Source organism: Eriocheir sinensis, chromosome 12 (genome assembly GCF_024679095.1).
Source record: "Eriocheir sinensis breed Jianghai 21 chromosome 12, ASM2467909v1, whole genome shotgun sequence".
NCBI classification, from domain to species: domain Eukaryota; kingdom Metazoa; phylum Arthropoda; class Malacostraca; order Decapoda; family Varunidae; genus Eriocheir; species Eriocheir sinensis.
Window position 1 is genome coordinate 23705486 of NC_066520.1, and position 20741 is coordinate 23726226.

The window sequence follows — 20741 nt, forward strand, 5'->3', positions numbered from 1 at the left end:
AGAGAGAGAGAGAGAGAGAGAGAGAGAGAGAGAGAGAGAGAGAGAGAGAGAGAGAGAGAGAGAGAGAGAATAATAATAATAATAATAATAATAATAATAATAATAATAATAGTAATAATAAAAAAATAATAAAATGCCCGTAAAGGTAGCCACTGAGGGTGTGCAGTATTGTAGGAATTCATAACCGCAGAAACATTTACACATGTTCAAAGTAAAATGGTATAGCAATAAAACATTAAGACAATAAAAAACAATAAAAAAGAAGTAAATAAAACCATTGTTTGTTGTGTGTTGTAATATAATTGCTGGGCAAAGAAATGCCAGTCATTCTGATTTAGTAGTATATTAAATTTATCGCATGATCTCATTATATATATTTCATGAAAGTATAGCCTCAGATATTTATATTCTTTGTACTTCATATTTATATTTTTGCATTCATGTAATATTGGCTGTGAGGGAATATTATCATTCCTCTACCACTCAGATAGTGTTGTGATATTCTTGTGTGTGTGTGTGTGTGTGTGTGTGTGTGCTTGAGAAATCTATATTGTTTACTGTTCTGCAAGATTGTATTTTACTATTGAATAATACTGGAGACCCTATAGAGCACCTTTGGGTGGAATGGGGCCTGTAAACCCAATAAAGAAAGAATAAAACCGTAAAACTCTTGGTCTCGGTCTGGGGCGGAGGTCGTCGTCTGCTGCCGTGTTTACAAACTGACGAAGACGACGAAGAAGAGGGCGAGGAGGAGGAGGACCAGAAGACCCAAAGAAGAGGAGGAGGAAGGCCGACCAAGAAGACTCTGAGCAAACTCGAGGTGAGGAGGGAAAGGAGGAAAGAGGAGGAGGAAGGGAAAGGATGATAAACTATTAAAAAGGAAAGGAGAAGGGAGAGAGAGAACGAGGGAAAGGTCAAGTGCAAGGGAATTGTCGTTGTAGTTGTCGTAGATTTAGGTGTCATCGGCACGGCCAGTCTGGGGACCCGCCGCCTCCACACCTGCTCCACCTTCAAGTATTGCAGCTGGTCGATGGTGGAGTTGGCCGCTGCTCATCTTGAAGTCGGGCCGTGTGGGACTGGAGGCTCGTCTGGTATCGTTGCCAGGAATTTGTCCAGGTCTGAGGTGTTCCTTTGTTCCATATTTAATTACCTCAAATTTACCATAAAAAAGGGAGGAGAGAGAAAAGGGAGAGAAAGGAGGATGAAACAAGGAATACGGGAAGAAATAGCAATGGAGGAAAGGAGAAGGAAGGGAGAGAAAGGAGGAAACAAGGAATAAGGGAGGAAAGGAAAAGGAAGGGAGGAAAGGGAGAGATAGGAGACAGAAACAAGGAATAAGGGAGGAAAGGAGAAGGAAGGGAGAGAAAGAGGGAGGGAAAACTGGAAGGGAGAGAAAGGAGGGAGAAGCAAGGAATGAGGGAGGAAGAAACTTAAGGTGAGGAGGGAACGGAGGAAGAAGGGAGAGTAAGAGGGGGAGGAGAAAGGGAGAGGAAGAGAAAATATTAAAAAAGGAAAGAAGGAAGGGAGAGAAAGGAGAAGGAAGAGAAAGACAAAGGGAGAGAAAGATAAACCATAAAAAGGGAGAAGAGGGAGAAAAAGGAGACAGAAACAAGGAATAAGGGAGGAAATAGCAATGGAGAGCAGAAGGAAGGGAGAGAAAGGAGACAGAAGCAAGGAATAAGGGAGGGCATAGCAACGGAGGAAAGGAGAAGGAAGGGAGAGAAAGAGGGAGGGAAAACTGGAAGGGAGAGAAAGGAGAAGGAAACAAGGAATAAGGGAGGAAATGGCAACAGAGGAAAGGGAGAGAAAGAGGGAGGGAAACATGGAAGGGAGAGAAAGGAGGAAGAAGCAAGGAATGAAGGAGGAAGAAACTTGAGGTGAGGAGGGAATGGAGGAAGAAGGGAGAGAAAGAGGAGGAGGGAAAACTGCAGGAAGGGAGAGAAAGAAAAAACATAGAAAGGGAGGAGGAAGAGAAAGGAGAAGGAAACAAGGAATAAGGGAGGAAATAGCAACAGAGAGGAGGAGAAGGAAGGGAGAGAAAGAGGAGGAGGGGAAACTGGAGGAAGGGAGAGGAAGAAAAAACATAGAAAGGGAGGAGGGAGAGAAAGGAGGAAGAAGCAAGGAGTGAAGGAGGAAATTGCAATAAATGAGAGCGACCTGACATGCACCCAAGTGACCTGACGTACCCACATTGACCTGACATGCACCCAAGTGACCTGACATGCACCCACATTGACCTGACATGCACCCAAGTGACCTGACATGCACCCACATTGACCAGCCACTACCACTCCAGGAAGGTCCAATTTTACATACATGGGCTGTCGAGAGGAAGAAGCTGCCCACCTCTTCACAAAATACTACCGATAAGGATAGTTTTAAGAGGCCAACAAGGTCAAAGGTCATGTATACTGTCTATCAAGAGAGTAATCAAATTTATGTACAACTCTTAGAATGTAAACTCTGCACATGCAGGTAATTTTCACTATGAATTGTTCTATGTATTTATTTTGTAAGTACTAGTTATTCTTATACATTGTAACATCACCTTGGAGATTTAGTTTACCCCTTAGATTGTATTAGCAGGACCACAAAGTAGTACGGACCTTCTTGTGTCATTCTGGGAGTGTGCAATGTATACTTAGAGAGGTTGTGAAATACTATCATGTGTACCTTCCATGTAAACAATCAACCAATCAATCAGAAACCCAAGATTACTTTAACCCATCCGCTGCAATTGGCACGGATTTAGCTTTTACTGGTAGCCTGGTAACATACACTCCCAGGTCTTTCTCTGCTTCTGTGGTGGATAGTGGAGTGTTTCCCATGTGGTATTGGTATGCTGGATATCCCCTTCTGAGGTGCAGGACTTTAAATTTTTCTTAATGGAATTGTAGCAGCCACTTTTTGTTCCATTCCTGTAGCTTGGTGATGTCTTCTTGTGGGAAATCCGCGGTCAAGGGGTTAATTTTCTTCGTCATCTTCAGAGAACAATGCTGCAGCGGCGAGACATCGACAGTGTGGGCAGTGACGAGGCAGTCATCGCCACCAACGATGACGCCAGCTCCTGCAAGCGGTGTGCCGTGGCGCTGGGCTACTGGCGGGACCGTTACATCAACTACTTCGTCAGGGCCACCGACCGTAAGGCCCCGGAGATCAACCGCGGCTACTTCGCCCGTGCCGTGGCCATCAAGATGCTCGTCGACAAGTTCATTGAGGTGAGGTAGTGTAAGCATAAGGAAGCTCATTGACGTGTGTATATGTAAGCGTATCAAGACACCTCTCCACCCGAAATTGACCTCTCTTTTGGCTACTCCTTACCTTGTCTTTTATAGGAGCAGCGGTTAGCGGGCATTTTTTTCTCTTTACTTTCTTTTTGTTGCCCTTGAACTGCTTCCTTTACTGTAAAAAAAATAAAAAGTGAGGTACAGTGCCAGAATTAGATAAAAAAAGTTCCGTCTGCCGTGTCTTTCCCCAGGTGACAAACGGCAATTGTCAGATTGTGAACATTGGCGCCGGGTTTGACACACTGTACTGGAGGCTGGTGGACGAGGGCAAGAGTGTGAAGGGCTTCGTGGAGTTTGACTTCCCCGGCGTCACCTCCCGGAAGTGTCTCTACATCCAGCGCACAAAACAGCTCCTGCAGGCCGTCAGTGATGAAGGTGAGGAAAGAGTGTGTGTAACATTACTTGATTAGAATAACGTAAACATATTTATTCACTCAACTTGGCCATTCCCTTCCTAAATTCACTCTGTCAATGATAAAGGTGAGGAAAGAATATGTAGTGTTACTTGATATAATTTGTGTTTTGTTTTTAATGTACTAATGGAAATAGCTCAAGGGCTTCCTGTAGCACCTGTAGGCTTTCTTGAGGGGTCTCTTGGATGGCCCCAGCGCATTAGCAGCACAGGTGAATATTATTTATAGTGGCTGCCATGATGTATGACTCTTGCTTGGCCTGTCCTACCCCACGGTGCTCCACGTGAACTAAGTTGCTGAGTTAGGGTTGATTGAAGATTTGGGCAGCTTGTGGGCAGTCTTCCACCACTTGGCAGTGGTTGAAAATTGTTTCTACACTCTCACATCAACTATTTCTAAAGGTCAAAGAGGGGAGCAATCGGGTTCTAATGAGTGTTTCCTTAGGCTCATGCTACTGAGGGTCAAACTACCACCAAGGTCATAAAACTACTCCTGGAAATGCCCACAACTCCTACGAAAGCCATGTCAAATTCTCTCAGTTTCAACCAAGCATGGCCACCACCACCTCTAACTAAACCAAATCAACCACTTTCGTCCCTCAGACTATGATGTGAAGCTGAACCGCAATAACCTCCATGGACACACCTACAAGCTGACCGGGGTGGACCTGCGCAACCTGACAGATGTGGAGGCTAAGGTGAAGGAGTCTGACCTGGAGTACTCCCTCCCCACGCTGTTCCTGGCCGAGTGTGTCCTCGTCTACATCTCCATACAGAAGTCCTCACAGCTCCTCAAATGGATTGCCGAGAAGTTCAAATCGGCGCTCTTCATTAACTATGAGATGGTGTGTTCTGACTGGGAGGCTGATTTGTTTTCTTTAATGTGTTTTTGCTGTTATATATATAGTAAGGGAACCAGCTTAGGGCATAAACAAAACAAATAGCCTGCTAATTTGTGGGATATTGCATCATTGATTTATAGGAAGCTAAAAAGTGTTGGTCTCACGAGGAAAGGAAAAGATAACAGGAAAGGGGAATAAAATCAGCTGACCTAATTCAACTACCTAAATTGTCTGAAGGAATGTACAAACAGGGTGTCATTAACCCGTCCGCTGCGATTGACACAGATTTGGCTTTCACTGGTAGCCTGGTATCATATACTCCCAGGTCTTTCTCTGCCTCTGTGGTGGATAGTGGAATGCTTCCCATGTGGTATTGGTATGCTGGATATCTCCTCCCAAGGTGCATGACTTTACATTTTTCTTCATTGAATTGTAGCAGCCACTTTTTGTTCCATTCCTGTAGCTTGGTGATTTCTTCTTGTAGGAAATCCGCAGTCAAGGGGTTAAGACAGTAGGTGGGTTAATCTGTCACCCCTCAGCCAAGCAATGATGGTTAATAGATTAATATGAATATTTGAGAGAAGAAATACTTTTATAATTGTGTTTTGGTGTCCCCGCAGGTCAACCTTGGGGACCGGTTTGGGGAGGTCATGCTGAGTAACCTCCGCTCCCGAGGCTGCGACCTGGCAGGCTCCGAGGCTTGCCAGAGCACCGAGACACAACGCAGGAGGTGAGTGTCACTTAGGAAATAAATAGATGGGTCTTAGATGAGTCAGTGCATGAGGAGACAAAGGTTATTAGTGAAATTTCATGTGTGCAGGCTATACCGATGTATGTCCTGGTATTACTCATTGCAGTCTTTATTTATTTACTCTTTTCTGTGTGTGTGTGTGTGTATCAGGTTCCTGGACAATGGCTGGGCAGGCGCTGACTCATACGACATGGTTGGCGTTTGGTCACGACTTCCGCCGGAGGAGATCGCTCGGGTCACACAAATTGAGCTTCTGGACGAGCAAGAGTTACTTCACCAGCTGTTCACGCACTACGCCATCACCACCGCCTGGACGGACCACCGCTGGTCGGAGGTGCAGCTGTAGCGAGAGTGTGAGCTCAGCCTACCCAGGAAACCTCTGAAGAGTTCTTTGTTTGTTGTGTTTGGCCTGAGCCTGATGTGTGTCTCCCCCTGAAGAGGCACACACCCCTGGCTCAGCCCTGCCTGGCCTGCCTGCTCCCTCCCTCGCCTGCCTTGTAAGCTGCATGCACCTCAGACACCACCACCAGAACAGCAGCATTGCCACCACCACAAGCAACCCTTTAGTCTTAGGCCAATATTATAAGACACTTTCGCTTCTCACATCAACTATTTCTAAAGGTCAAAGAGGGGATCAATTGGTTTCTAATGAGTGTTTCTTTAGGCTCATGCTACTGAGGGTCAAACTACCACCAGGGTCATATAACTGCTCCTAGAAATGCCCACAACTCCTATGAAAGCCTTGTCAAATATGTGTTCTTGGGCAACGAAATGTCTTATGATACGACCCTTAGACATGTGCATTAGGCTCCAGAGTTCCATGTGACACTGGATGGTCATGAGCAGCCCACCCGATGGCCTCATACAGTTGCAATAAGTTAATACTCAAAAGCATGAGATGTAATGACTTGGCTGTGTGAGGGCCCAGCTGTGCACTTGCTGGCCATGTCTTACACCTCAGGCAACGATGGCTTCCTGCAGCCTTTATAGGAAAGTCAAGTAAAATTATATAGATCCCAGTACGAGAGGCAGCTAAGAGAAAGGATTCACAGAGGAAGGCAGCTGAGACAAGAGTTGTAACCAGGTTGTGAGGGACAGTGCACAGATGTGTTGTTCTGTTGTTACACTTTTCAAATTGAGTCGCCACGAGCTAGCTAGGGTTGAGGCCCATTACTTAATCTGTTTCAATGCATTCCAACACAGGCCGGATGAAGGGAGGTCTCTCTTGTGGGTGGCGGCATGGTCACGGGGCTTCCTCCTCCACACCCTTACCGTAGTGCTCACCCATGGCGTACATTGTAATTAGTTCTCGGTCCTCCCTGTCCTGTATATTTTAACTGACGCAATCTCAGTTCTTATGCAGCTCCCTTGAGGCACGCTGAGGGCAGGTTGTTGCTGGCACTCCCGGTCGGCAGGAGACAATAATGATATACACTAAAAATATAAGAATTCTAAAGTCTTCAAGTGATATACATATAAATATATAAATATATAGTATATATAAAAAAGTATAGCCTGTATGGAGCTTTGTTATTCTTGTGGATAAAGCTAACTGTTTATTTTTACTACAGAAAATTATTTCCACGACTGTCGGATAATTCTTTGTATTTATTCGTTGCTTGTAGGCGTGACGTGGTGGGGCGGCGTGCGAGTGTGTCCGCCCGCCACCGCTTATTACGAAGACGACTCGCTGTACTTGGGATTTATGTGTCTTATGTGTCTACGATTATAACCCCCGGTGTCTTCAGTGTCACTCTCAATGCCGTTCTTTTGTTGGAAGTTGGGTGAAGGGAAACTGTACCATATGTAGGTGTTTGTGGATATATAAGTTATCACCAGGCTTTGTGATATACTCCCTTTATCTTTGTGGAGTCGGGCAACTGCTTCTTTCTTATCACACAATGTCTTAAAGATATTATTTCATTGTAAGGATGACACGTGGGCCACAGTACTTCCATAACCCTCAAAGCTGATAAGGCCTGTATCGGTTCCAGTGTGCATCCTGTATTGGTTCCAGTTTGTCTCATATCAGTTCCAGTTTATCTTGTATTGGTTCCTGTTTGTCTCGTATTGGTTCCAGTTTGTCTTGTATTGGTTCCAGTTTATCTTGTATTGGTTCCTGTTTGCCTTGTATTGGTTCCAGTTTCTCTTATTGGTTCCAGTTTGTCTTACATTGGTTCCAGTTTGTCTCGCATTGGTTTCAGTTTGTCTCGTATTGGTTCCAATTTGTCTGCTTCCAGTGCCATCATATTGGTTCCAGTGCGCCAGTGTCCTGTATTGGTTCCAGTGTGGCTTGTATCGGTTCCATTGTGTTCATCTTGTTGCCCCTCCTCATCTCTGTATACTCAGCCCATGTCTTATGTTGTGACCTTTCCTCAGTACCCTTATGAGCTGTTGTGCTGTTGTCAGGAAGCAATGCCTCCCCCCGTTGTGAAAGTAGAGGCTGGTAGTGATGTACGCTGCTGCACCACACATTACACGCTGGCTTTCCGTGCAGAGACGATTGATTCTCTGCTCTCAGTAATAAGCAATTGAAATATTCTGTGGCAATCTTCCAAGTTACTTAAGTATATCTCATGTCTGGCCCCCCATTGAATGCATTGAGTGGTTCTGGTGTTGATCTTTGCTCTAACTAAAGTGCATAGTTCTGCTTCTCCAGTATGTCAGGTTGGGTCCCCTGCTATTCATCATGCTCATCAATGTGTTAGCGTCTCATGCAATCTCATCTAATGTACCGACTTGTCAAATTGCTTCCATGGATACATTTTCTAGCACCTGAGTTAAATTGGTTTGGCTTAGGAGGAAGAACATTGACTGATACACATGATGGGTGACCTCAAGACCTCCTCAATGCTAGGTCATAAGCGTTCCATACAGCATCGACCTTCACCAGACTACCACGATAATCACTACTATTCAATGTCTTGGTGGATTTTAATGTGGTCAACCCCAATGCCAGATATGCATCCCCTCCCCTTTCCCTTGCCCTTCAATAACACACCCTTGTACTTGTTTCATATTGTTTTGTATGACCCAGGATAAAGCATTATGGATGTTTGTTGAAATAAAAGTTCTTGAAAGTTTGTCGGATGTCTGTCCTGTGATCTCCCCTTTGTGGTGTGGCGTCCTTGGAGTGTGCATGAAGACAGAGAAGAAATGGCATAAATATTCCCTTGAGTGCAAATGACAGGTTTTCTCACAAGGTATTAACCCCTTGACTGCTGATTTCCTACAAGAAGACATCACCAAGGTACAGGAATGGAGCAAAAAGTGGCTGCTTCAATTCAGTGAAGAAAAATGTAGTCCTGCACCTTGGGAGGGGATATCCAGCATACCAGTACCACATGGGAAACACTCCACTATCCACCACAGAGGCAGAGAAAGACCAGGGACTATATATTACCAGGCTAACAGTGAAAGCCAAATCCATGCCAATCGCAGCAGATGGGTTAAAATTACCTTTATAATTTTTGAAGCACGCATCTTTCCACACTCATTTGAAGGGCAATGCTTGAACAGTATTTTTCCTTAGTCCTTTTTATTACAACACACATCACTGTCTGCAGCCCGGGAAGGCATCAACAACTCCTGACACTTCCTCACACAGGTCGAGATTTCAACGTCACTCATCTTCCTTAATACTAAACAATTTATACAAACTCTGAATCACAACTTTTATAAAAATTCTTATGGAATATTTTGTGAAATACTTGACACTACATGACCTACGCACCTTCCTACAGATGCTATTCAATACTTTACTGTCCCTAACCTTCAGCGCCTTTGCCTTCCTTAGTGAGCCACAGAGGTCATGCAGATGCTGAGCCTAAAGACTCTCTGCCAACCTAGGGAGCTCTGAACCCTGAGGACACAAACATGCTGCCTCCTGTCACATGTACACAGACAATGGTGACGCTCCAGCACACCATCACTCAGCCTGTCCACCTGTGTTGTCGTCATGTCTCCCATCAGAGCCATAACTCACGTTACTCTAAATTCTTTCAAAGGAAAAAAAATAAAATCCCATGACAAATCCCAGCAGCCTTCCAGGGCACCAATCACTACTATGAGGCAATTTTGAAGTCCAAGCTGAAGCTCACTCTATTGCATAGGGGAACACTACTCACTGGATAAATGGCTTCAGCTACGGAACTTACTCTGGCAGATGACGGGAAATAATCGGCGATGCATGCAAATAAAATCCGATCCTAAAAGCAACCAATAAACTTTCAAGACAAAATATTCACGGTAAAACACTATCCTTCCTGATATGCTTCGAGAGGGGAAGAAAAAGCAAAGATTAAGACAAAAAATGAATACAGAATACTTTAAGCTTTCTCTAGTCCAATGTGGAGGAGAACTTACCACTGACATCTACACTGCAGGCCTTTGTATATATAACCCTGGACAACCTACATGCAGCATAGGAACTGTGTTGGGCCAGAAAGGCTTGGTGGGATGCAGCTTAACTATCGAATCAGTACTTTTTGATGGCCTTCCTGATAAGTGCCAGACGTTGCTTGTGGGCTTCTGTGGTTGGCGCTCTCTTGTAGGGCCGGAGTTCATCAGTGCCGAACCCTGGAAGCCACATGTGCCAGTTGCGCTCTGAAACCGAGGATAGGATATGTAAAAACTGTGATCTGGAAGGCACCCAAAGTAATATACACCTAAACTTATGGCAGATTGTGACTATAGGTGTGTAGATGTATGAGGGAAATTGTGGTCAGTATTGCCAGACACCTCCACCCCTCACACCAGCTATTTGCAAAGGCCAGAAAGGAGATCACCTGGGTCCTTGTGAGCGTTTTACTTAGGTTCACGGTATAGCAGAAGGGTTAAACTACCACCAGGTTCCTATAACTATTCCTGGAAATGCCCACACCTACAACCCCTATGAGAGCCCTGTCAAATATGTGTGTTTGGGCGCAGAAATGTTTAACCCCTTGACTGTGCGTTTCCTACAAGACATCGCCAAGCTATAGGAGTGGAACAAAAAGTGGCTGCTACAATTCAATGAAGAAAAATGTAAAGTAATGCACCTTGGGAGGGGATATCCAGCATACCATTACCACATGGGAAACACTCCACTATCCACCACAGAGGCAGAGTATATGTTACCAGGCTACCAGTGAAGGCCTAATCCATGCCAGTCACAGTGGACGGGTTAAGAATTCGGCCCTATGTGTTTGTTATATAAATAAACACACAACCCTTGCAGACCTAACACCTTAATCCTCAACTCACCAAGGTACATCTGGACATCCTTTACGTCGAGGGAGCGAGCGCCTCGGTGTTTGGCGAGGCGACACGCTGCGTTGACAGTAGACTCGATGAAGTCGTCTGCGATTGAGAGAAGCATTTCCTCCACCTCCTCCTCCAGCTGCTCTGTCGGGTCCACTTCCCTCACCAGCTCAGTGATCCTCTGTTTGTTGAGCACCTATGGACACACACACAGGGCATAATCGTAAGCTAAAAATGTATATCTAGTGTTCAAAGAGACATTTTTCTATACCACTGTAAACTTATGACGGCAGCATTGAGCACCTATGGACATACGCACAAAAGATATAATCGTAAGCTAAAAATGTATATCTAGTATTCAAAGGGACATTTTTCTACACCACCATACACTTACAGGAGCAGTGGTGTCAGCAGAAGCATTGGTTGAGGAGGGAGGGGCGGGAACAGCCTGGTTGAGAGGGGTTGGCGGCTTGACCTGTGTGGTGGCAGTGGCAGCGGGGACAGTGACCAGACTAGGTTGAGCGGCCACCACCTGCTGTGTCTGCTGAGCGCTGGCCATGGTCTGAATCTGCTGTCCTGATACCACCTGTTGAACGGTCTGTCCGCTCACCACCTGGTGGAGGGAGACACAATAATGGTTTTCTATGTAGATTTGATGTTATAAATATTCACATTGAGGATATTTTTCAATGCTAACGTCATTATTATATCATTGACGGCCCTGCGGAGTGTTGCAATGTGAGCGGGGCAGGGCCTGAAGCCTCATCAATGTTTTTTTTTTTTATATAGCAAAGGAAGCAGCTCAAGGCAAAAGATAAATAATGGAGACAAGAAAAGACCGCTAATCTCTGCCCCTATTAACCCTTAGACGGCAGTGGAACTATATGTAGACGGTCTAATATTCAGTCAGTCAGTTTTGTATGGCAGAAATATAACAACACTTCCAGGTTGCGGTAGAATCTATATACAGACGATAGTTAAAACACCTCTTATACGGCGTAACTATATTTATGCTACGGTTCTAAGGTCGGCAGTGACTGTGTATAGATGATTCATTTGGGGGGGAGCTACTCTTCAAATACTGCTGCTGTCTAAGGGTTGAAAAGAAAGTATATAGTAAATGGTATACTCAGGAAATCTTTTATAAACTCCCTTCTATCAGACAAAGAGATGTGATTTCAAGGTGTCAAATATTTCAGAAACAAGAGCGTGCCACTTAGGGCTTTGTCCACACCACCTGTCCTTGGGATATGGCCGAGGCAAGGGTCGTGGTCACACCAATTGGGGTGGCCGTCTGGTGAACCACCTGGCCCTGCATACCCTGGCTGGGCACCAACTGGGTCACCAACTGTTGTCCGCTCAGTCCTGTCAAGCCTGCTGCTGTTGACATTACCACCTGGCCTGAGGACAGCAAGGTTGAATGATTAATGGGGAGAGAACAGTATCTTATGAGTTCAATGGCTGCAGCAATTAAGTCACAATTAGAGTCATTTGGACGGAATAAGGATGAGTGAGAGTAGAAAGTCATATCTCTTAACATCTATTCTATTATCTATTGTAGGGATGAAAGAGTGAAGATGCTGGTCAACTCTTGCATAAGGGATTTGGACAGTACAGGGACATGCAATAGTAGAACAAGTTGTGTGCAACATCTTTTAACATCTATTCTTATATCTATTGTAGGAATGAAAGAGTGAAGCTGCTGGTTAACTCTTGCATAAGGGCTTTGGACAGTACAGGGACAAGCAAGAGTAGAAAGAAGAAAGTCATATACAGGGTGCCACCAGTGTGTCCTTACCGGCACTGTTGACCACCTGGGTGCCGGAGACCACCTGGCCCTGCACCTGCACCATCTGGCCCCCCACCACCTGCTGCACGGGTTGGGACATGCTGGTGCCGCTGCGCTCTGCCCGGCTCAGCGCCACAGGAAAGGCAGCACGGGTGGGAAGTCTGCCTTAGGGGACTGGAACTGGAGTCTCGGAGTAAGGATTTCCTCTGCAATGGTTATTATTATTATTATTAGTAGTAGTAGTAGTAGTAGCAGTGGTAGTAGTAGTAGTGGTAGTAGTAGTAGTAGTGGTAGTAGTAGTAGTAGTAGTAGTAGTAGTAGTAGTAGTAGTAGTGGTAGTAGTAGTAGCAGTAGTAGTAGAAGTATAGCGGTAGTGTTAGTAGTAGTGGTAGTAATAGTTGTGGTAGTAGTAGTAATAATAATAGTAGTAGTAGTAGTAGTAGACTAAGTAGTAGTAGTAGAGAGAGAAATAAAAGTAAACAGAGAGAAGGGGAGACAGAGAAGAGAAAGAGAAGGGACATAAATAAAAGCTGAGAGAGAGGGGGAGATAAAAGGAAGAGGGACAGAAATAAAAGATAAAACAATGGAGCCGAGTCACCCCTCACCTCGCCAGGACGCCTCCACGTTAGTAAACAACAGAGGCCGCGGGCTTAACAAAATACTTCACCTCTCTTATTTGTAGATTAAATAATGATGATAAAACAACAATATCTCATCTTGAATAAAAATAAAAACACCAAATTAGTTTAGTGTAAGTGTATTGGAGAATATATAAACGTTTTCTCCTTTAAGAATGCCAAAAGAAGAAGAGGAAGAAAATAATCAAACTCCAGTGAGAAAATTATAATAAGAAGATAAATTTAAGACGAAGAGAGAATTAAAAAGAAGAGAGAAAAAGAGGAGGAGGAAGAAGAAAAAGAAGAAAATAATTAAACTCAAGTGAGAAAATTATAACAAGAAGATAAATTTAAGAAGAAGAGGAATAAAAGGAAGAGAAAAAGGAGGAGGATGAGAAAGAATAATAACAAGAAGAAAAAGAAGAGGAGGAAGAAGAAGAAGAAGAAGAAGGCAGACGCTCGCCACGTGTGACATCAAGATCAAGATTAAGCTCCCTCACACACTTCCCACGTGCAGACCGCTGACTGCTGACTCTGCTGACCTGGGCTGACTTTTCCACCTCTACCCTATTCCTCCCATTTCTCTAAGGCAAGTAGAAGAATAAGGAGCCATTGTTTCCTTTCCCTGACGTCTGGTGAGGCTTAAATAAGACAAGGTGCAAATATATTAAAACCGCCGTATTGCTCGGCTTCTCAGTAATGTCTATAATTACGGTTTTGGGGGGTAATTATAAGCGTGAGGTCAGGATTTTGGGGTCACTTGTATCCATTTCCATGTTGTGTTTGGAGATTATCATTAGTAAGGCCGTAATTGGTATATAAATCATGCCTATATCTGCTATTAAAATGTCTAATTACGTTTGGGGCGGATATTTATAGGCGTGAGGTCAGCGTTTTGGGGTCACTTGTATTCATTTCCATGTTGTGTTAGGAGATTATCATTAGCACGGCCGTAATTGGTATATAAATTAGGCCTTTATCTCCCACTTATGAAAATCTGGTTGTAATTACGTTTTTTGGGTGTGATTATAGGCGTGAGATCAACATTTTGGGGTCACTTGTATCCATTTCCATGTTGTGTTAGAAGATTATCATTAGCACGGCCGTAATTGGTATATAAATTAGGCCTTTATCTCCCACTTATGAAATTCTGGTTGTAATTACGTTATTTGGGGGTAATTATAGGCGTGAGGTCAGGATTTTGGGGTCACTTGTATTCATTTCCATGTTGTGTTAGTAGATCATCACTAGCAAGGCCGTAATTGGTATATAAATCACGCTTACATCTGCTACTCGTGAAAATCTGGTTGTAATTACGTTTTTTTGGGGCAATTATAGGCGTGAGGTCAGCATTTTGGGGTCACTTGTATTCATATATAAATCACGCTTATCTCTCTACTCGTGAAAAATCTGGTTGTAATTTTTTTTTTGGGTAATTATAGATAGGTTTGGGTCAATTTGGGGTCACTTGTAGCCATATCCATGTTTTGTTAGGATATTATTATTAGCAAGGCCGGAAAATGATCTGGGTAACGTTTATAGGTTGTTGCATCACCCGTGGTTGCCAGGTTGAGTCACCGGATAATAGGAAAAAATATGCAACCTAGCTACTTAGTGTTATGAGGCCCAGCTGTGGTAAGCCAATGCTGTGTCCAGGGGTGATATTGTAGGGGTAGGTTTACCGTTGATGAGGTTGCAGGTTACACTAGGTTAAGTTAGGTTAGGTTAGTTTAGATTTATTCGGCATGTGGTGTGGGCCGGGTAATATTGAGGAGAGGGTAGCCACCTCTTGCGAAGGTAATACTTGGAATATGGTTCCTTTTTTGGCCCCTGAATGCAGTGCAGTAACAAATGACTTCTGGAAAATCAAAGGGTGGTCGATCGAAGGCCCCTTTTAGGTAGGTTGTTAGGTTAGGTTAGTTTAAATTTAATCGGCATGTGGTGTGGTCCGGCAGAAATAAGCAGCACAGGACGGGATGGGACGGTGGGGGTGGTCCACTACGCTGGCCGGTGGTAACGGGTGGGAGCGGGGTGGCGCCGGGTGCACTTCAGGCATTAAAAAGTCATTCATTAAGTGACTTTGGAAACAAAATATGATCTCCATAATGAAAAAAAACCATCATATTTTGTCCAGAAACGAGGAGTCAGTGTCAAAATTAGGTTATGTGCTTCCTGTGAAAACCTGTCTTTTAATTTATATATTCTTGGAACAATTGTTAGGTTGCTGTGTCCACCACCACCATGCCTGAAGGAGAAGCAGCGGTAGTAGCAGCCACCAACGGCAAGGCCAAGGTTGGGGAGGGGGAGAAGGAGAAGGCCGCCACCACTGCCTTGGCTGAGGGCAAGGAGGCTGCTACCAACGGCCAGGCCAAGGTTGAGGAGGGAGAGAAGAAGACAGCCGCCACCACTGCCTTGGCTGAGGACAAAGAGGCTGCTACCAACGGCCAGGCCAAGGTGGAGGAGCTGGACGAGGAGAAGCAGGCAAAGGTTGTCAAGCAGATTGAGTACTACTTTGGCGACTACAACCTCCCAAGGGACAAGTTTCTGCAGCAGGAGGTGAGTGAAGTTTTATTATTATTATTGTTCTTCAGTAAAATCAAAGAAAGTAGAGAAGAGTGGCCAAATTGATTACATAACTTGTTTCTTGTTTGTTTTTTAACCTGGTAGCTACGGGGATCATGTTTCGTAAAGGGTCCTCTAAGCAAGAATAATGAGAAAAAATCATCACTCACGCAAACCATTTCATAATATATATCAAAGCATTTGTGATCAGTTTATACATCATTTATTTGGGGGGTTTATATCATGGCAAAAATTTGGTCTGTCGCTGGTACACGGTAAAGCCACAAATTTACCCCGTCGCTGGTACCGGATTAAGAGTAAAGGAAGCAGTTCAAGGGCGAAAGTAAATAAAAGAAATAAAAGAGGCTGCTAGCACTACTCCCATGAAGGAGCGTATTGTAGAAAAGTGGCCGGAAGAGAAGCTTATGTTAGTTCATGCATTTGTCATTTCCAGTTATCCTCTTCTTAATAAGTTCTCCGATAACTCTTTGATTACATGTTTTTTTTTTGCTTTGTGGTTTGTTCTTATCATTCTCACACTTCTGTATACTGTTAAAAGCTAGTTCATGCCTTCATTTGTAGTTTCCTCTTTACACTAACCTATTTTTCATATAAGTTTTTAATTACACATGTTTCCTCATTGTCCTGTGGTTTGTTCTTCTCATTCTCCCACTTCTGTACACTGTTTAAAGCAAGTTCATGTCTTCAATCATAGCTTCCCTCTTTCTGATAACCTTTCACCCACTGCAGATCAAAAATGACGAGGGTTGGGTCACGCTGGACACCATGACCAAGTTCAAGCGCCTGGCCTCCATCTCCTCGGACAAGGCTGCCATCGCCGCTGCCCTCCGCAACTCAGGCTCCAGCTTCATCGAGGTAAGCGTCGTAGACACAGTGTGTTTCCTTGGGGATGGGGACGGATGGGCGGGGTGAGAGTATGTGAACGTTGATTATTTTCCTAGTTTTTGCTGATGTGACTTGTATTTCTTATTGTCTTAGCACGTCTCTATTCTGTAAAAGTGTTAGAATTAGTCGGGTTTTTTTTATTATTAATTTTTTATATTTTTTTTAGTATCATAAACACCCACATAAAAGTTAGTCTGCAGTTTTTCATGAGTTAGCTATGATATTTACTACTTCATGGACACTACTATACTCTTTTGAATGGCAGAAACTTATACCCGAATAAAAAATATATATCATATAAGCAGGTCACCCCTTTCACACTACACTCCCCATATCTGTATAATCACAGGAATGCTGATGATTATAACCCAAGAGAACGCTAATTCTTTCATCACAACACCTTTTATAAACACCCAACAGGTACACGAGGAGGGAGAGAAGATCCGCCGCGCCCCCTCCCACCCACTGCCCATCTTTGACGATAACCTGAAGGAGGAGACCAAGAAGCGCACCATCTACTGTAAAGGCTTTGCCAAGGACGGCTCAGTCACCCTTGACCAGCTCCTGGAGTTCTTCAAGCAGTACGGCCCCTATGACACTGTGCTGGTAGGTTCCTCAGCTGGCCCTAACCTAACCTACACTACTGCCTGTCGTGTGCTGGGAGAGACCCTCAGCCTATCCTAACTATAACCCTAATTGTCGTATCCCAAGTAGTCATCCTATTTCTGTGCTAGTGAATACTAATTAGACATTCTATATTGAGGTGAGCTCTTTCATGGTTGATTTGTACTATAATTTGCTGCCTGTCATATGTGTGAAGATGCCCTTAACCCATCCGCTGTGACTGGCACGGATTTTGCCTTCACTGGTAGCCTGGTAGAATACACTCCCAGGTCTTTCTCTGCCTCTGTGGTGGATAGTGGAGTGTTTCCCATGTGGTGTTGGTATGCTGGATTTCCCCTCCCAAGGTTCATGACTACATTTTTCTTCATTGAATTGTAGCAGCCACTTTTTGCTCCATTCCTTTTGCTCGGTGATGTCTTCTTGTAGGAAATCCGCAGTCAAGGGGTTAACCTACCTTTCCTTATTATCAAACTTCATTTATTTGTATACTTTGTGATTTATATTTTATGGTATAAGTCCTGCCACTTCTCTGCTCTTCACTCGTACCTTCGCCTCCCCAGATGCGGCATTTCTTCGACAAGGAGGCCAAGAAACAAGGCTTCAAGGGCTCGGTGCTGGTCGTGTTTGTCGACCGAGAGAATGCTGAGAAGTTCCTGAACCTGCCGGAGGTAAAGTACAACGGCACACAGCTCCTGCGGAAGTGGCACGAGGATTACCTGGAGGAGAAGAGGAAAGAGATCGAGGAGCGGAAGGCTAGGAAGGAGGCAAAGAAGAAGGACGGAGACAACGCATCCCAGGAGGTGAGGAAGGGTAGCGTGGGAACATGTACGGCTTATATTTATTTATTTATTTTACAGTTAACCCATTCGCTACGATTAGCACGGATTTGGCTTTCACTGGTAGCCTGGTAACATACACTCCCAGGTCTTTCTCTGCCTCTGTGGTGGATAGTAGAGTGTTTCCCATGTGGTATTGGTGTGCTGGAAATCCCCTCCCAAGGTGCAGGACTACATTTTTCTTCACTGAATTGTAGGAACCACTTTTTGTTCCATTCCTGTAGCTTGGTGATGTCTTCTTGTAGGAAATTCGCAGTCATGGGGTTAAGGAAGCATCTCAAGGGCGAAAATAAATAAGAACATAAAAGCCTGCTAGCACTGGTCCTATAATGAAAGGTAGAGACAAGAGGTCAATTTCGGATGGTGTCACTCTCCGATGGCCCCTTTTTTATATTCACGACAGTAGTTCCAACCGTTCTTGCACTCGTGGCCCATTTCTGTGACTCCAACACAGCAACACTTTGTATCACATGTTTCTGAATATGCTAATTTTTACCCATACCCAGCCCTGACATGCCCCAAAAGATACCCTGATGTTCTCTCTTGACACTCGCCAGCAGGAGCACACAGCACTAGCAGAATAAAAGCATAGAAAACAGTCTGGAAATGGTAAACTATAAAAATCTTTCTTCCAAGCCATTTTTAGCTAGGCTTCTTGACCTGCAGCCAGTTCCACATGATCCCTAATTTACAGGATAGGAAACGACTCAAGGCCAGTAACAAGGAGCAGAAAAGCCTGATAAGCCCTATGAGTGGCCAGGGGAGAGTCAATTTTGCAAGGGGTGGTGTCTTGATACCCCCCTCGGGAAAGCGTTCAAGTCATAGGCAGGAGGCAATACAGCGGATAGAAATACCTCGGCATAGACAGCAGACAAAGAAGGATATAGGAGCAGAGAATGGAGAGCTTTAGTGGCGAAAAGAATTAACCTCAGCGAGATGGAAGACAAGGAAGGATATAGGAGCAGATTAAGGTAAAAAAAATATATATGGGACGATATAGAATGGAAATAATAGATGGTTTAAAAAAAGGTGCAGAATCCCAACCCTTTCTGACCTGCAATCTGACCTCACCCAAAATTCTCTCCCCCAGAACGAGGATGAAGAGGAACCCCCCAAAGGCACCTTCCTCCACTTCTCTGGGGTGACGGAGGGCTCGGAGGTGACGAGGGAGGACATGAAGGAGTCACTGGGGGATGCTCAGGACCAGTGTGCTTGGGTGGACTACAGCCGGGGCATGAAGGAGGGCTATCTGCGCTTCAAGGAGCCAGAGTCCAACAAGACCATCATGGATAAACTGGACGGCAAACTCAAGGTATGGTGCATTGATATATGTTATAGTGTAAAAGATGTGACTTGTCCTCCTGATAGTTCTGAGCAAGTCATGTTTCACAGTGACCGCCAGACCAGCGTTGGCAGCTTGTCGTACTTAACCCATCCGCTGCGATTGGCACGGATATGACTTTCACTGGTAGCCTGGTAACATATACTCCCAGGTCTTTCTCTGCCTCAGTGGTGGATAGTAGAGTGTTTCCCATGTGGTATTGGTATGCAGAACTTTACATTCTTCTTCATTGAATCGTAGCAGCCACTTTTTGTTTCATTTCTTTAGCTTTGTGATGTCTTCTTTTTGGACGTTCTGCAGTCACGGTGTTAAACCACTGCACACACGCCAGCAGAGTCCGACAGAAAAATCATGGCATGTCCTTTCTGTTTCAGGTCAAGGATATGGAGGTCACACTGCGCCTGGTGGAAGGTGAAGAGGAGGAGGAACAGCTCAGCAAGATGAAGGTCGCTCGTAGCAAGGCACGCGCCAACTCCGGAGGCAGGAAACGAAGGGGTGGAAGGGCGGGTGGGGGGTTCCAGAAGCGCAGGAGGAACTAGATGTTCTCTACACTCAAGTCACCACCACCTCCTAAAATTTGTTCCCCTTGTTTCTCGTGATCACCACCTCCACCACCTTCACCGTCACTATGCCCAAGGAAGCTGGTGCAGAGAAATCAGCTAAGGTCATAGATCAGACCTCAGGGGGCCATCTGTTTTCTCTTTTCTTCTTTTTCTACCTCTTCTTCCCCCTCTTCTTCTACTATGGAGATATATGCAATCATTTAGTGTACAGTCTTTGAGGTGAGTGACATTGTTTTGAACAGACATGTACACTATTGTGATGTTACTAAACAGGATTCTACATCACACTTTTACGAAATTATTTACCCTCAGAGAATTGTAATTTTTTATCTAGTTTTAAAGTATTTAAAGTAAAAGGCACGTGTGTAGTTTTCGTAATGCAGGACACTGTACCAATGATGTTTTGCTAGGCTGAGAGTCTAGTAATAATTCTTTCTTTTATATTTTGTTACTCTTACATATGCTTCTTTGTATAATTCTTGACAACCCTTCTTAGGAGTATTTGATCTGAGTATGTGTGTTTTGTTTCTTGTCAAACATGCTTCGGAAATAATTTTTTAGGTTGAGAATCTAGCTGAATTTTAAAATACTGAACACTGAAAATTAAGTTTATTACTTTATATAATTATAATAGTGTGTGTTGGCACACTAAAGTTATGGTGAAGTGTCGCCTCAAAAGTGTCAGTGCATTACCAGGACACATTTTGAGGGATTGCTTCTCCTTTTCCTCTCAGGCTGACCACCTAAGGAGGGGTTGGTGACCTCAGAATTACTTGCCCCCTGACAGGATCCACTTTGATCATCCCTTACACCAAGTGCTGTATGTTCTCCTAATCTTTGTGTTTTAAAACTTTTATATACTATACACTGTAGGCAATCTGATTGCCTGCAGTGCCCATTACACGTCAGGAGAAATGTAAAAAAAATAAATAAAAAGTAAAAAAATAATAAAATATTAAACTATAGAAA

At 44.2% G+C, this 20741-nt stretch overlaps 3 protein-coding genes across 4 annotated transcripts; 2 read left to right on the plus strand and 1 right to left on the minus strand.

Annotated features, from left to right (window-relative positions):
• The first annotated feature begins 536 nt into the window (after nt 1-536).
• On the plus strand, nt 537-8375 carry LOC126997674 (leucine carboxyl methyltransferase 1-like). The gene is made up of 6 exons (XM_050858901.1): nt 537-820; nt 2988-3218; nt 3479-3662; nt 4303-4544; nt 5162-5271; nt 5443-8375. Exons 2-6 carry the CDS (start codon nt 2994-2996, stop codon nt 5636-5638), a joined length of 957 nt encoding a protein of 318 aa, XP_050714858.1. The 5' UTR covers nt 537-820; nt 2988-2993; the 3' UTR covers nt 5639-8375.
• Nucleotides 8376-8813: 438 nt separating this feature from the next.
• LOC126997675 (transcription initiation factor TFIID subunit 12-like) lies at nt 8814-13068 on the minus strand. Of its 2 annotated transcripts, none has more exons than XM_050858903.1 (6): nt 12928-13068; nt 12332-12528; nt 11771-11934; nt 10928-11146; nt 10537-10729; nt 8814-9897 (listed from the first exon to the last, which is right to left on the minus strand). In XM_050858903.1, exons 2-6 carry the CDS (start codon nt 12420-12422, stop codon nt 9770-9772), a joined length of 795 nt encoding a protein of 264 aa, XP_050714860.1. In that variant the 5' UTR covers nt 12423-12528; nt 12928-13068; the 3' UTR covers nt 8814-9769. The 2 variants fall into 2 exon arrangements, with proteins under 2 accessions (XP_050714860.1, XP_050714859.1); XM_050858902.1 differs by having other exon boundaries at nt 11768-11934.
• Nucleotides 13069-13362: 294 nt separating this feature from the next.
• LOC126997673 (la protein homolog) lies at nt 13363-20741 on the plus strand. The gene is made up of 7 exons (XM_050858900.1): nt 13363-13528; nt 15160-15495; nt 16252-16377; nt 16828-17013; nt 17592-17831; nt 18958-19179; nt 19584-20741. Exons 2-7 carry the CDS (start codon nt 15181-15183, stop codon nt 19746-19748), a joined length of 1254 nt encoding a protein of 417 aa, XP_050714857.1. The 5' UTR covers nt 13363-13528; nt 15160-15180; the 3' UTR covers nt 19749-20741.